The following is a 16,329-nucleotide window of genomic DNA, read 5'->3' as shown; positions in this document are numbered from 1 at the left end:
AAGCTCCTGCTGGGCCGGACCCATGTTCCCCTCTGCCGGGCTGGCTTACATTGCCTGCCGGCCCAGGTTCACAGTCCTCTGCCTGCTGACACGGCTTCCGCAATTTGCGTTCCGCTGTGGAACGCAACCTGGAAGCTGTCATCTGCTCCGGCTAGCGGACACTTCCAGGTGCCGTTAGCCGAGAGAGATGGACCACCTGGGAGCCACTCACATTACCGAGGAGGGTGCAGTCTCAGCCCGACGTGACACGGCCGCGGACCGCTGACATGGATTCCTCCCTCATTCTGCTCTGACAGCCTGCCGCTGTTCTGGGGAGAGAGGAGGGCTACAGCATCAACACCTGCAGGAAGCTGAACTAGCTTGGCTCCAGGGGCTGTGGTTGTGATCTCCACTGCAAGGCCGTGGCTGACATACTCACCCTGACCGGTAAGTGTCCTTATAGCCCCTCTCTCTTCCCAGTACCATCCAGAGGGTGATTGGGCTGCTCCTCTTCACTATGTAATATAAAAGATTGCAAGCCCACTAGCTCAGTCTGTTACATCTTTGCAGCTGTATCCTATGAGAGCTATATGCAATCTCCATTATTTGTCCTGTCTGAAGTCAGAACTTGTGTCAGCCTCTTAAATAAAAATGATCATGTTTCAAGTTTATTATTTTTTTTTTATATTAAGCCTTATGTGCTTTATTTTTTTTACCATGGGGACCAATGTGCTTTATTTTTGTGTTTTTTTTCCTCCTGTCAGGGGCCAATGTGTGTTATGCCTTCCTGTCAGGGGCCAATGTGTGTTATGCCTTCCTGTCAGGGGCCAATGTGTGTTATGCCTTCCTGTCAGGGGCCAATGTGTGTTATGCCTTCCTGTCAGGGGCCAATGTGTGTTATGCCTTCCTGTCAGGGGCCAATGTGTGTTATGCCTTCCTGTCAGGGGCCAGTGTGTTTGTATTTTTTCCTATCGGTGCCAAGGTGTGTGTTATTTTTCATGTGCAGCTTATGTGCTTTATTGTTTTCCTCTCAGGGGCCTATGTGTTTGTTTTTTTTACTATTGCGGCCAATGTGTATGCTTTTTTTTTTTTCCTATCGGGCCAATGTGTGTTATGTCTTCCAGGCAGGGGCTAATGTGTATTTTTTCCTGTGGGGGGCCAATGTGTTTGTTTTTTTACCCCGCCCCCCTCGACAGGCCCTGCCTCCATTAGGGCCGCTTCCAGAAATTTCCCGGGCTGGTTTTCCATCCCAATCCGTCCCTGCCCCCTCCCCACCTCCGCTGTCTCCCAAACTAAGCTGACACTTACTTGCATGGTGAACAGTGATCCGTTGCGCTCCTCTGTGTCTCTAGGCAGAATCGGTATGATACGCATGGCCGGCGGTTCGATTCCCGTCAGCGGCAGCCCGACAGGAGCAGAGTGCGATGCAGCGGAAGCCCGAAAGCGCAGGAAATCCCGATCGTAGATAGGTAAGTATCCACTAACCTAACCTAACCCCCCTAACCCTAACCCCCTCCTTAGGGGTGCCTAACCCTAACTTCCCCCCCAAGTGCCTAACCCTAATACCCCCTCTAAGTGCTTAACCCTAACCACCCCCTTCCCCGCTGCCTAAACCTAAGTCCCCCGGGGGGGTGCCTAACCCTAACCCTCCCTCCCCCTAGCCTAACCCTAACCCTCCCGGGGGGATGCCTAACCCTAAGTCCCCCCCGGGTGCCCTAAACATAACCCTCCCCCCCGCGGGTGTCCGCTCGCGGCGCCCGGCATCACTACGATCGGCGCCCGGCATTTCACCCTTGCCAGGATAAGACAGTCGGGAAGCCGGCTGCCGGTATATAGGCAGTCGGCTTCCCGATTGCTTCCCCTCTAGGCAGCTGGTCGCTGGGACCCTGCAGTGTGACCCTGGCATCTGGCTTGTGCTGTACACTGAGATGCTAGTTTACAGCACAGATGCCGGGGTCACAGAGCAGGATCCCGGCGATAAGCTGACAAGAACCACAGAGTAGCTCACCGGATCACCATTCCCAGGATGCAGGGTTTTTTTTTGCTTTTTTTTTTTACAGTAATCAGCTTAGTGGTCTAATTAGACCACACAGCTGATCACTGGGACCCGGCTCCCGGCTGTGCTCTGCCTATCAGGGCAGAGCAGGAGTCAGTCGGGGTAATGGGGGATTAACGCCATCTCCAGGTGGCCTTATTTTTCTACAATTTTATTTTAGTAAATCTGAGGCAGATCGCATTTCTAATTACAAGTATGGGAAATGCGATCTACTTACTAAAATAATGCGAATTTAAGGGCTTGGAATAATTTATTTTTACAAAAACTGCAGGGCCGTAGCTAGGTGCCATTAGACAGGGCACCACAGGTCAGTGGGCGCTGTTTGGGCCTGTCAAATTTCTGTTTATTATCATTCTTGCATCTCCTGGTCTCTCCTATCTCTTCCCTGGCCCTTCCTCATGAAGCCATGGCCCTTTTTTGGAATTATGTCCCTTTGAAAAATTAGGGGGGCGCCAATGCGCTTTCTGGCACAGGGCACCAAAATGTCTAGTTACGGCTCTGCCAAAAAGCCTTTTAATACACCTTTTAAACACCCGTTTCACATTAATTCAGTCAAAAAAAAAGAATGATAAATAGAAGCCTAGTGCAAATTTTTAGCTTTTTAAACAGCCACACAAGCTAACACCCATTATCTTTCCATAGGATCTAATGCAGAATTTTGTTTGCAGCCCCCAAACAGGTGCAAAGTTGTGGAAAATCCATATGTACGCTAAAAACGTCAGGACAAAGCCATTTGAACATTTTATAAGCCCCAAATACTTTGCTTTACTTTTTGGCCACTAACAGACTTCTATGCAGTTATCCAATGCTAGTTTGCACTTTTTGGGGGTACAGGCTGATTTCCCCATTTTACTCCACACAACACAAATATCACCAGTCACATTACTGCATGATCGCTGGAATAAGCCTTTTCCAAATGAACTGCATGGTAAGCGCGTAAAAGCAGTTTTACCGTGGCAAATCGAATCTGCCCCCAAGTGATGCACATCTAGCCTGGCTGCGGTCCCTCGCTCCCAGGTTAAATTAAGAACAGTTTTTAATGCGTATGTCTTTAATAACACTGTGTGAATTTATAGTAGACCCATGGTTCATTGATCAGTACATTATGTGTTGATTATACTGTATATACACACACATATGTATGCATGGAATTAGATTCCCATCGGCCAGTCCTGCTTCTCTTGCATATTTTTAGGAAGAGACAGCTTCCTGCAGGGAACAGTCACTTGTAGGTTGAGACAATATAAATTTCTATTCCCATTTACAGATGTGTCCTCGCTCACCTTTCCTTTCTGCGCCATATGGTGCAATTCTCGTTTTCCTTCATTTTTGTGCCTTAGTTCGCATATATGTACTAGGTGCTTAGAGTTAGTTTTTTGTTGCAGAGGACTTAGTATAAAGCATTACGATGCATTGCGCGTGTCACTCTTATCAGACCTCTCTTTGTAATTGTACCCTATATTGTGTACTTGGGGATAATTCAGCATTGCATGCAAGTGCAATGCTGAACGCAGATTCCCGATTATTGGGAATCTGTGCATACGCAGAACCCGTTCTGCGAAAGTGCAGAATGGGTCCCGCGTGATCGCACACAGCCTGATTGACAGGCAGAGGCATTTAAAGGGCGGTACAGGGGCGGAGTTGGCCGCTGTTCCCGGAAACAGGGGCGTGTCTGCCCAGTTTTCCGGGAGTCCAAAGCCAGCCAGCCTTAGTAAGCTGAAAGCTTACTCAGCTGGCTGGTGGCCCATCGCCGTCCACCATCAGGACCAATGGACGCTACGGTTATCCCAGCCTGCGACCTCGGCCGCAGTTCTGGGATCGCAAATGCTGCAGGGGATGTCATACACCTCCTGCTAAATTTGCATATTTAAAAGGACAGAATTGCAAAGCTGCTTGCGTGCAATTCCGTACCAAGCTGAATCACCCTCTTATTCCCAAAGTTTTGCCACTTTTCCTTCCATTGTGCTACTTCCATAAATATTGTGTCTTAGAGGGGTATTCAATATGAAACGTTAACTTCACTGTCGAAGTTAACGTTTCATATCGGAGTTTTTACCTGCGTTAAAGTATCGGGCGCGCTCCCACTTATACCCGTATTCAATATAAAATTAACGAAAACGGGAAACTCCGAAGTTGGATTTGCGTAAAGTTACGAATTTTTCCTTAAAAAAATTGTAAGACCCCCCTAAAGTAGAAAAAAACATGGGAGAACACTATGGGTACCCCCATTTTAGCATTTAATTGAAAGTCGGGGATTTAAATAGCCGCAGCAGGTGTATGTTTTCCCGACATTGAAGAAGTGATGCAGAAGAGCACTTAGGTTATTTTTTTTGTTTTTTTAAGTGGTGCCAGCAAATTTGGGGTACATGAAAATAGGTACTAGCATATTTTTATGTCCCTAAAGTAAGTTTTTAAAAATTCTGCATTTGTGCACCTGCCGCTATAAATCTATTCTTCAAAACATCTGCCGCATACGTGCAGAATAGCCCTAAACCTATTTCCCTATTCTTAAACAATTTTTTCCCATTTTTTTTTTCACCCCAATATTTGAATTATTTTTTTGGGGTGTCCCTATTTTTTTTTTGTAACTTTTTTTTGACACAGTTCATTTTTAAATGTCATTCCCAGGGGTGCAGGCTATTTTTTTTAAATCTGCACCCCTAAACCCCAATTCTGCACTTTTTTTCGACACCTATTCAATGGTGAAAAGTTATCCCCGTTTTTTATCAAAGACTTCAAAACTGCGATAAGTCTTTGAAATTGAATACGGTGTAAAAGTCAAACCTGCGATAATGACGTCAAAGTGCGATATTAACGCAAAAGCGATGTTATCGCTCCCATATTGAATACCCCTCTTAGTCCTCTTAAAGTGTACTAGGTACTTAGGATGGGCTGGGTATTGGATCTCGACGGTGAGGACTCCAACAGCAACATCCTGACAGTCAGAATCCCGACAGATTTCTGAAAGTATTATAACTTACCCTAACCCTCCCCCTAACCCATCCCTCCCATAGACTAACCCTAACACCCCCTAACCCATCCCTCTCATAGACTAACCCTAACCCCCCCCCCGTCCAGTAGCCTATCCCTAACTCTCCCATCCCGCAGCCTAACCATAACGCAGCCTAACCCTAACAATCCAACTAGTGCCTAACCTTAACCCTCCCCCTAATACTTACCTCCGCAATCTGTCAGGATTCTGACCACATCCTCTTAGCATTAATGTTTTGTTGCGGCTTAATTCGCAAAGACCGTGTCGCACTAAAAGGGGCTATTGGAGGATAGGTGGACAGCAGGGCCGTAGCTAGGGTAGTGCGGCCGGTGCCATCGCACAGGGCACCACAGGTCAGGGGGTGCTGTTTGGGCATTTAAAATTTATGTTTATTATCATTCTCACTTATAATTTCCTCTTATTTCATCCCCAGCATCTCCTAGCCTCCCCTATCTCTTCCCTGGCCCTTCCCCATGAGGCAATTCCCCTTTTTTGGGTGCATTATATCCCTTTGAAAAATGTGGGGGGTGCCAATGCTCTTTCTGGCACAGGGCACCAAAAAGTCTAGCTACGGTTCTGGTGGACAGTATATGGACACATCAGTACAAATAATTGTATTTATTATTATGACTTTTTGTGAGTTCAGCGCCATTAGGGGGATATATTTGTTTTTCTGTATAACCTAGTATTGTGCTCCTCAAGGAACGGGTAAGGAGGCAGTTAGTAATATTTTCCTATCCATTTCAACAGTAAATTGACTGATTTCACTTGAGTAGTGCAAATAAACCCTCGTCCATGTTTTCTTTGTTGCCAGTGATGAGGGAACTGTATAATTTGTTTGTTTTACTGCTGTTCTGCTTTCTTGAATCAATATAGCGCACACTTCCAGCTCAATGCAGGTGAGATGTCAAGATATCAATCAGTGCAAACCAGGAGACAGGTGAGCAAACCGGCAACGATGTGTAACCATTCCAGATTGCTCTTGTTGAAAGTATTCCAGATTATGTCATAGCAGAATCCCAGTTACGCTGTGTGTGAAAGGAATATTTCCATAGTATAACCTGGAAAGAACGCAGGAGTAAGAATAGGAGCATTGTAAAGATTGAGGATCAATGAAGCCTGCGTTTGGCAGGTCTAGACAGAATTTCCAAAAGCAGAAAAAAAGAGAGCGGCTGGGAGGATTTGGGGCATTATTATTGATCAAAAATGTTACAAATACCCAAGGGGAGATGTATCAAATCTTGGAGAAAGAAAAAAAAGTGAGGAAGTTGACCAAAGCAGACAGACAATCAGCTTCTAATTGTCATTTCAAAGGCCTAGGCCCGTATTCAATTTGAGGCAAAAAGTCTGGATCCGCAATACTTTTTCGCAGATGACGTCAACCCCGTATTCAATTTGAAAGACTTATCAACTAGGGGGAAACTCAATGCAATGTAATAGGTGGAAAAGTTTCGCCTATGAATAGCATGCGGAAAAAAGTGCAGAATTGGGGTTTTAGGGTGCAACGTTGCGGGAACTCCCGTGTAGCCTTCAGACAGTCCCCCAAAGGTAATCTGGGTCTAATTTAAAAAAAAAAACACTTAACACCCCAAAAAATAACTTTAATTTTGGGGGACAAAGTTAAAAACTAGCAAACATGACTTTGGGGGGGGATCCCCAAGTATGCCCTAGGTGTGTTTTTTTTATTGCAGGGGCTTGCGGCAGGTGGATTTTTCACGATTTTTTCAACTTCGCTTTACAACTTTTAAATATGCTGACCCCATTTTCAAGTACCCCAAATTTGCTGGGATAAGTTATTTTCTCCAAAAAATACTCCTGAATACTATTCTGCACCACTTATACAAAAACGCTATTTAGCAGCTATTGAGCCCGTTTAAAAACACCAAATACCTTCAGCAAGCCAAATCGGGGGGTACCATAGGGAACCCCCATGTCGGAGCATCTTTTGGGGGGTGTCAGGCTAATTTTTCCAAAACTGACAGCACTTTCCGCCTGTTCAAGTTTCGCCGGGTCCCGTTTTCGCGTACTTTCAAATTGAATACGGGGTAAAGTGGGCACGCGCGCGATACTTTTCCGCCTACAAAACAGGCGAAAAGTCCGGGACGTGAAAAAGTATCGCGGCTCGGCTCAAATTGAATACGGCTCTGAGCTGGATAAATGACAGTTAGAAGCGTATTGGTTGCTTTTAATGTTGCAAGATAAATGCAGTTTTGCAACAGTAAGGAACCATACTGACAATAACAAATGAATTAATATGACATTTCTATAGGGCCATCACACTCTAACGCACGTTTTTCTTTTTCTTTTTTGCTTTCCGAAAGAAGTAGACAGGGAGCGTTTTTAAAAAACGAATGGCTTAGTCCTGCCACTTTGCATAGGGGACAAATACCTTTTTGTTATTAACATTTATCCCCTCATCTTCAATGTATCCTCAATTTCGGAAGGGATTCAGAAAACTACCCAATCACATTCACATAAAACTATCACAGGGACATAGTACATTTAGGAAGTGAGATCTGCTGAGAGGCACCGACATGTGTTAGTGGGGACAAGGCTGCATGTGACAGGGGCAGTGACATGATGTGAGGAGGGGAATGGAGGCAGCAGGAAGCCACAGACTGAGAGTTATGTAGTGGAAGGAGTAGACCCCCACAGCAGCACAGAGTATATCAGGAGATGAGTGATATGTTAGCGAGGTCAGGGCTGCATGTGACAGAGGCAGTGACATGATGTGAAGAGGGGAATGGAGGCAGCAGGAAGCCACAGACTGACAAGTTATATAGTGGGAGAGCAGCAGCACAGAGTATATCAGGATATGAGTGATGTGTCAGTTAGGACAGGGCTACATATGACAGAGGCAGTGACATGATGTGAGGAGGGGAATGGAGGCAGCAGGAAGCCACAGGCTGAATGTTATATAGTGGGAGGAGCAGGGTCCCCAGCAGCACAGAGCATATCAGGATATGAGTGATGTGTTAATGAGGACAGGGCTGCATGTGTCAGGGGCAGTTACATGATGTGAGGAGGGGAATGGAGGCAGCAGGAAGGCACAGACTGAGAGTTATGTAGTGGGAGAAGCAGGGTCTACAGCAGCACAGAGTATATCAGGAGATGAGTGATGTGTGAGTGAGGACAGGGCTGCATGTGACAGGGGCAGTGACATGATGTGAGGAGGGGAATGGAGGCAGCAGGAAGCAACTGCCAGAGTTATATAGTGTTTCCCCAGCAGAATACAGTATATTAGAAGATGAAGAGTGATGTGTTAGTGAGGACAGAGAAAGTATTGCGTGTGGGAAAGGGAATGGAGACAAGTGGAAGCCATAGAACGAGTTAGACGGATAAAGGAGCAGGGCTCCCCTATAGAGAAATAGGTGCCTTCAGCAAGAAATCCTTGCAGCAGAAGTTTAGCAGCAATTTCAAAAGTTAGAACATTTTTGCTGGAGTAATTACAGTCCAGATGTTGCACATATATCAACGAGAGTTACTGCTCACTTCAAGATTCTACAATTTCTAGATTACTAGGAAATAATTCATGAGCATGACAAGCTAGTATTAGGAAATCAGTTTTTAAAATGCCAAAAGCCATTTGTTCCAATCCATAATTTCCTGTGCTTTACAATGTTTTTCACTTGTATTTTATGTACAAGGAACAAAACAAATAAATAAATAAATTGTAACACCTCTTTGCAGTTTCAACACAATTTTGTGTTTTGGGGCATTTCCAAAATAACTCAAGTAATGCAAAATAAATAAATAACTGAGGACTTAATACAAAACACTGTTACCATAATATATATATATATTTTTTTTTAAATGTTAGAGCAATTGTGCAAATAAACCTTAGAGGTTGAGGGAAGAAAATTTCCAAAATAAGCAGAGTACCGGTATACAGGTATGGAGGACAAACACGAATTGTGCAGTCTGTAGCAAACCACATGTAAATGTGCTTTTTATACGAACCACAGTGGAATGCTTTAAGGAGATTGCATCACCTCATTATAGAAAGAAAATAACATTTCAAGTTAATCATTTCATTACATGATTAGAAGACAAAGGCCCTCATTCAGAGCCGGACGCTCTGAGCAGAGCGCTCGCTCTGAATGAGGGTCATCCTCCATAAAAATGGAGCGTCCTCCTGGACGCTCGTATAGCTGTGGGTCACCACCCACAGCTCATACGAGCGTGCAGGATGATGGTCGCGATGGTCTTGACCATCGCGACCATCGCCAGTGCGACCAGAAGCCTGTGGTCGGGGTTTTCGACCACAAGCCCTGGAGTGATTTTGGCTCTATCAGAGCCAAAATCACTCCCACTGACATCACTAGTGATGTCAGTGGGGCCGGCTTCAGACGGTAACGCCTCCGTCTGGGAGGCACGCCCCCGGCACGCCCACCAAAGGGGGCGTGCTGTCAATCAACATCGACAGCACACCCCCTTTGATCAGACACAACAAGCGAAGGAAAGTCCTTCGCTCGTCGCGTCTGGCGCATGCGCACGACGGAGCTCCCTCCGTCGTGCGCATGCGCAGTGCACACCATCGACCCACTTGCGAGCGGACAGCCGCTTGCGAGTGGGTCTGAATGAGGCCCAAAGTTTCTAGATATTGTACAGTGGTGTCTTGTTGTGTTTTCCATCAAGTGGTGAAGAATCATAAATATAGTTTTGTTACGGTCAGAAAAAAAATAAAGTGTGCTATTTTATTACACAAATGCTGAAATGTCCCCCTCCCTTCCACTGGCACTCCCTTCCCAATGTCAGTGGCTGTACTGTTCTAACGAGAGAGGTGAGGCGGACTAAGGAGGAACGTACGCAGACTTTCAAAATCCAAAATTAACAATCATCCCATTGCCATTGATAATGGCAGTGAATCTTCTTTTCCATATATTAGATCGTGAACTAGACAAATTCCACAACTGAGCCAATATTTTCAGTTTGTGGTCTTGAATTTTGGAAAGTTGTACCAAAGTGTGTGACAATTCTTCATAGCTATATTCCCGATCTCCTTAGGTTAGGACCTACATGGCTCTCTGCTAACCTTCCTCTTGAAAACCTCTTTTGCGTTGTGATTTATTAATCACGTGTTTTGTCTCCAATTACTTGTTTTGTTTTATGCATAAGCATAATATACTTAATATGTAGACAGCCGAATACTAACTTAAAGGAAGTCAACTACTGAAGTCTGGACCAAGGGTCACAGAGTGGATTTGCATTCATAAGTGTGGTGGGAGTCAACCGTTCGTAAGCCCCTGTGATAGATACCCTTACCCATTTTTTGGCGTTAAAGTAAGAAAGTCATTTTACAGTATATATTAAAAAGAAACAAATGTCATGAACACCATGAAAATGTGCAGCATTGTACGTTCTGTTTTATTCTCCAAAATGAGAGGTCAAAACATATCTTATTAAAATCTTAATTAAAGTCAGACAATTCTCTTTACAATTTACCAGCAAAAGGAAAATGTTGAACTTCATGGCCATTTATTTATTTATCTCTTTGACTTTTTAGGTATCGCCCAATTGCATTTGAGCAGTAAGGCATTCCTAATTGCTACACCCAGGCCCGTATACAATTTGCCTTGATGTGCGGGTAGCACACATCGCAGCAGAATATGGCACCGCAACCAACGGCAAATTCGCGTCTCTTTTGGGGGTGCGCAGGAAATTTTGGCAAAGTTGACGGCACTTGGCAGCCACAGTCGCTAGTTGAATCGTCCCCTCTCTTGAGCCCAAATTTCCCCTACGAGGACTGTGCTTACCTGTAGTGTCGGGAAAGGTCTTCTTCCGCCATGGTGATAAAGTCACATTTGGTACATGAGTGTTCTCTGCTTTCTTTGACGGCCAGCTGTCCATCGCTCGCTTGCTGGTGATTCAGTTCCTGCTTGACTTCCGATGTCTGGGCTTCGTGCGCGCTTTCGTAATGGAGCAGGAGCTCATCTACATCAGGAGAGGAGAATGGGCATGTATCACACTGGTGTTTAACGCGCTGGCTCCCTGTCACCCCGGCAGCCAAGTGCAGCAGCAAGACAGCACAGTGGGAACAATCACTTTTTTTGCAAGCAAAGGGGTAAGTAATTTCTCCGTGGTGCTTTTCAGGGCTGCAGAGGCCTCTGGGGCAAAATGGACAATGTTTAATAGTACACTTGTGAATATTGTGGTGCTGTTGGTAATGGAGCAGGAGAGGCCCAACCAAGATCACCTCGGGGCTATGGCTTTTAGAGTACCTAAAGTCACAAAACTGACAATTGTAGCTGGTTACTATTAAATCCTCGGTCGGTCTAACGGAGAGGTTTTTCTTTTTAGCCAATCCTTTCTCTAGTTTGGCCGAGAGCGGTTCGTCGTAATTTTTGGCAATTTCGTTTTGATTAATAACTGATCCCCTGTAGGTCTTGTCACCGGGATCTGAATTGGGGCTCTCTGACCTCCCTCCCCCGTGCTGTTTGCTGTGATGTTCTAAAAGTTTGACACTGCTGGAGGACTCACAGCTGAAACTACAGAATTTGCACCAGTAGTAGTTGGTGTCATAGGCACCATTCTGCCTGGAAGAATCTACCGGATTAATTGGCACTGAGTATCCAACTGGCATATCATCTGCTGCTTTAACAGTGATTTTGTCTTGCCACTTTCCCAAATCTCCAGGCTCACAAGAACGTGGAATTGGGCTCGATTTATTGGTGCTTTTCTCAGTTGGTTTACCAGAATCGGAGGACACTTTCATTTTGTTAGGGTGCGTCTTTAGAAAGTGCTGCTCCAGCTCGGTGGACGAGTTGCCCATGTACGTGAAGTTGCAGAACTTGCAGCGGAAGTACTTCGTGTTTCCCTGGCAGTCTGGAGTTTTACGCCCGATGCCAATGAAGGTCCCGCCGAATGTCACCTGCACAAGAGAAGGATAAAATGATGAGTGAAGGTAGCAGTGACATTTTCCGGTTAATGCTTCAATATGCCACAACAAACTGCAATATCAGGCTAAGGGGCATCATAGCAACATTTTGAAGTAGCCCCTTTCCCCTTCTAGAGAGACCTTTGTCCACAGCAGTTGTTCATTTTATGCACAATAGTAGTGCCCTAGTTCATATTATACTACACAGTGCCCCAAGTACATATTATGCCCCATAGTAGTGTCCTAGTTTATACTATACTACACAGTGCCCCAAGTACATATTACACCCCATAGTAGTGTCTTAGTTCATATTATACTACACAGTGCCTCAAGTACATATTATGCCCCATTAGTAGTGCCCTAGTTCATATTATACTACACAGTGCCCCAAGTACATATTATGCCACATAGTAGTACCCTAGTTCATATTATAATACACAGTGCCTCAAGTACATATTATGCCCCATAGTAGTGCCTTAGTTCATATTATAATACACAGTGCCTCAAGTACATATTATGCCCCATAGTAGTGTCCTAGTTCATATTATACTACACAGTGCCTCAAGTACATATTATACCTCATAGTAGTACCCTAGTTCATATTATATTACAAAGTGCCCCAAGTACATACTATGCCCCATAGTAGTACCCTAGTTCATATTATATTACAAAGTGCCCCAAGTACATATTATGCCCCATAGTAGTACCCTAGTTCATATTACAGTGCCCCAAGTACATATTATGCCCCATAGTAGTACCCTAGTTCATATTACACAGTTCCCCAAGTACATATTATACCCCATAGTAGTGCCCTAGTTCATATTATACTACACAGTGCTCCAAGTACATATTATGCCCCATAGTAGTGCCCTAGTTCATATTATAATACACAGTGCTCCAAGTACATATTATACACCATAGTAGAGCCCTAGCTCATATCATACTAAACAGTGTCCCCAGTTCATATTATGTCACATTGTAGTGCCCCAAGTCAACAATATACCGCATTGTACTGCCTCCAGTACACATGCTACACAGCTCTCCCAGTTTGCATTATGTCGCACAGTGCTTAGCAGGCAACTGCGGGAACCTGGTAGAGACAACTTTATGACCTGGGTGTAATTGAGTCAGGCACCAGAGGTGGTCACCCCAGCACTGGCACGCCCTACACCCACTATAGCTTCGCCCATGATCAGAACCATTCAGCATAGACAACATATAAAGCAGATAAAAACAACTGGTTCAATCAAATGATAATCTCAGACATAAAATGAACAAAACAGCTGAGGAAGTTTGGCTACGTTTTAACATCTGAGCATTGGACTATCAGATGTAAATTACTGCTAAGATCTGTCACAAAACATCTCTGTATGTATTAATGTGTAACCCATGCTTGTGCACTCTCCCTGAATTTCTGGGTATTCGCCCGACTCCTTTCGGAGCAGGAAACTCTCCAGGATAGCGCCCACTTCCCTAGTTATGTGGGCAGGGCAGCAGCTCGGCAATGCAATTCGCTGCAAATCGTGTCACCATGGCCCCACCACTCCACTGCATGATGTCATGATTCTCGCACCCCTTGCACTTGTCACTTGGACCTCCTCTCTTGGATCTCACAGAGAGGAGGTCCCAAAGTTGGCAAGCACACTGATGGCAAATGTACACAATGTACTAGCCAACTGGTTCCAACACCAACAACACATAATAAAATGCAAGAATGTTTTTAAGTCCAGCATGTCCAGTGTGCATAAGTATCGTTTCAACTTTTTTTTATTTTTTTATTTTTTTTAATTCTAGACAATGCAAACACAGAACATGTCCGGCATGTAAATTTGTAATCATCATACGAGACAAAGAACATTATCCAGCAGTGCAAATAAATTTGTGTTACTACAATAGACTCATGAGTTACGGGATTTTATAGGGTAAATTGGTAAATGTTGGAAATAAAGAAAAAAAAACACCACATCGAGTAGGAAAATGTGTGGGATGGATCCGTAAATGACACTTGGGGCCAAATGTATCAGGGACAAAGTTTGAAAAAGCGCCCATTTTGCGGCAAGACTTAAACCTGCATGTTAGGCGGCATATATGCATTTTTTAAACACAATAAAAAACAGGCTGGTTTTACTTACAATCTTTTTTTAAAAAAAAAACAGCTTTAAATTCTGCTTACCAAAGTGAACAGTTTAAAAGTAGGACCCTATTACATTTGGCCTATGGTCTGAAAAAGCGTATAGTACCAACAGTATATACAGTAATACGTAAACTGAAAAAAGAAAGTGGATAGTGTCAAATTAAAGGATATTTTTAGGGTGTGTACCAATATTATAAAAGGTTTTTTTTGTAAATTTAGGTCCAGAGAAGGTAGTATTTCTACACAAACCATGGTCCCCGAACCTAGTTAAATTTGTTACCCTTATGTCTAGAGTGGGTCATTTTCTTCCATGCCAGCTTTAAACAAGATCTAGGACAGGGGTGGGGAACCTTTTTTCTGCCGAGGGCCATTTTGATATATATATAACATTATTCGTGGGCCCGGTTCAGGCCACGCCGCCTCCGTGTGATGTCACAAGGGGCGGGGCCACAATTGGTGGTGATTACAGCAATGCCCGGAGCATCCTGAGGATGCTCTGGAGAGCTGTAAGGGCAGCGGTGTGAAGGATTCTCCAAGCGGCACTGCTGCATAGAATCTGGCTGCAGGGTGCCATTCTAGATCTAGACACCCTGCTAGCCAGATGAGGCTAGCAGAAAAAAGCTCAGAGGTTTAGGGTTCAGATAGAGGGGGGTAGGTTTAGGCACCCCACAGGGTGACCTAGGGTTAGACACTCTCCTGGGAGTTTTAGGTTTAGGCACCACTGAGAGAAGGTTAGGGTTGGGGGGGAGAAGGGAGAGTTAGGGTACTTACCAGCCGGCATTGCGATGTCCTCCTGACGGGCTGCTGAAGTTGGGATTTGAACCGACGGCTAAAAAGCCATCAGTATTTCAATCCTGTTCCCGACTGGAGTATTGCATATATTGATAGTGGAAAGTCAGAACTGGTCCTTGTGCACCCGGCAAAATCATTTGTAATAGTGCAGGGTGGGCAATGTGCACAAAACCAGTTTCTAAGGTACTGGCAAGCGGCATTGTTAACTGGTCCACTTTAAACACTACTTACTGGTAACTAATCAATCAATATGATAAATGTAACAGTAAGATGAGGATACCAGCCTGTTAAAAACAAAGAAAATAGAAGTTCTAATAAACTCAACATGGTCAGGATGCCATGTCGAGGTTATTAGACCTTCGAGTCATGTCGAGGTTATTAGACCTTTATGTTTTGTTCTCGATAAATTAAAACCAATATTTCATTGATGTTGGCAGCATGTGATTTTATTGCTGTTAATATTACCGGCATGAGTGTGTTTGCATTGTCACCGTCTTGTAAAAGTTACCGTTACTTGAATTAAGATTGCTTGCAGCCTCTTGCTGTCTAGGCCTTATTTAGCTGTCACTTTCATGTAAGCCTTGTTTGAAAGAAGCAGGCCAGGTATTTCAAGACTTCCGTCTAAAAGTGATTTATTATATTCAGACTAACCCTTATTTAGAGCTTCATTCTATAACTGACTGTCATACTTCAGGCAATGCGCTTTACAAAAAAAAAAAAAGTTCCAATTTCCGAAGCTTCAAAAAGAGTAGACGCAGGAGTCAATAAGCAGAACCTCTAATGAAATTCAACACCACGGCAAATTATACTCTTTCTTGTTTTGAGGGTTCTGGCGCCCAATTATTTACAGCAAAACCCTAGTTGGTGTAAGGTGGACATCATTAGCCGATCTGCCTATAATGGTCTGTGATTCAACGGCCAAACATAGATAAAAAAATTCTGTACAGATGTAGCAATGATCTCTAACACAGCTAAAAAGATTAAAATGACACTTCAAAGCAGAATCTTCCCTTGCAATACTGTAACATCGATATTTCTCAGCAAAATAAAACAAAAAATACATTCTGTAAAGTCTATAACAAGATGCCACATTAGGAGCGTTGGCTGGGTAGCAAGAACATTTAAAACGCAGGGTGACTGCGGACAATATACTTTACTTTCCTTTGGTCCAAACACCAAAATTATACTGCACGCTCTGTTTTGCTAAATATTCGCCTCGTCCCTCATTGCAAAAATGTTGCCGTCCGCTGGATGGAATTTGTCCTTTTGTCTGATCCGAACCACACTGCTGAATAACTTGACCACTGATGTCCATCAAAGTCCGGGCTTTATCAACTTTTACTTGTGGCACATCCGTGTAGTTCTTCCAATACACAGAAGTGCATTCGTTTGTTTGCTTGTACGTTTTGCACTGTTTGTATGTGGTCATTTGTTTTGATAACTTTGCAACATTCCTTCTTCCAAGACATCTTCAGACCCAAAGCTCTCAGCTCAGATGG

At 44.2% G+C, this 16,329-nt stretch overlaps 1 protein-coding gene across 3 annotated transcripts in view; it reads right to left on the bottom strand.

Moving 5' to 3' along the window:
- TRPS1 (transcriptional repressor GATA binding 1) overlaps positions 1 to 16,329 on the bottom strand; it is a 305,578-nt gene that overhangs the window by 169,563 nt on the left and 119,686 nt on the right. For 2 of the 3 annotated variants that reach the window (XM_088444375.1, XM_088444376.1), the window contains exon 3: positions 10,784 to 11,898. In XM_088444375.1, the coding sequence (XP_088300501.1) occupies positions 10,784 to 11,898 (1,115 nt within the window). The remainder of the gene's footprint in view (positions 1 to 10,783; positions 11,899 to 16,329) is intronic. The other variant, XM_088444377.1, reaches the window with a different exon arrangement.

The sequence above is a fragment of the Taudactylus pleione genome, unplaced genomic scaffold (genome assembly GCF_031769625.1).
Source record: "Taudactylus pleione unplaced genomic scaffold, aTauple2 ptg000360l, whole genome shotgun sequence".
NCBI classification, from domain to species: Eukaryota; Metazoa; Chordata; class Amphibia; order Anura; family Myobatrachidae; genus Taudactylus; species Taudactylus pleione.
This window is presented reverse-complemented; position numbering and strand designations above follow the sequence as displayed.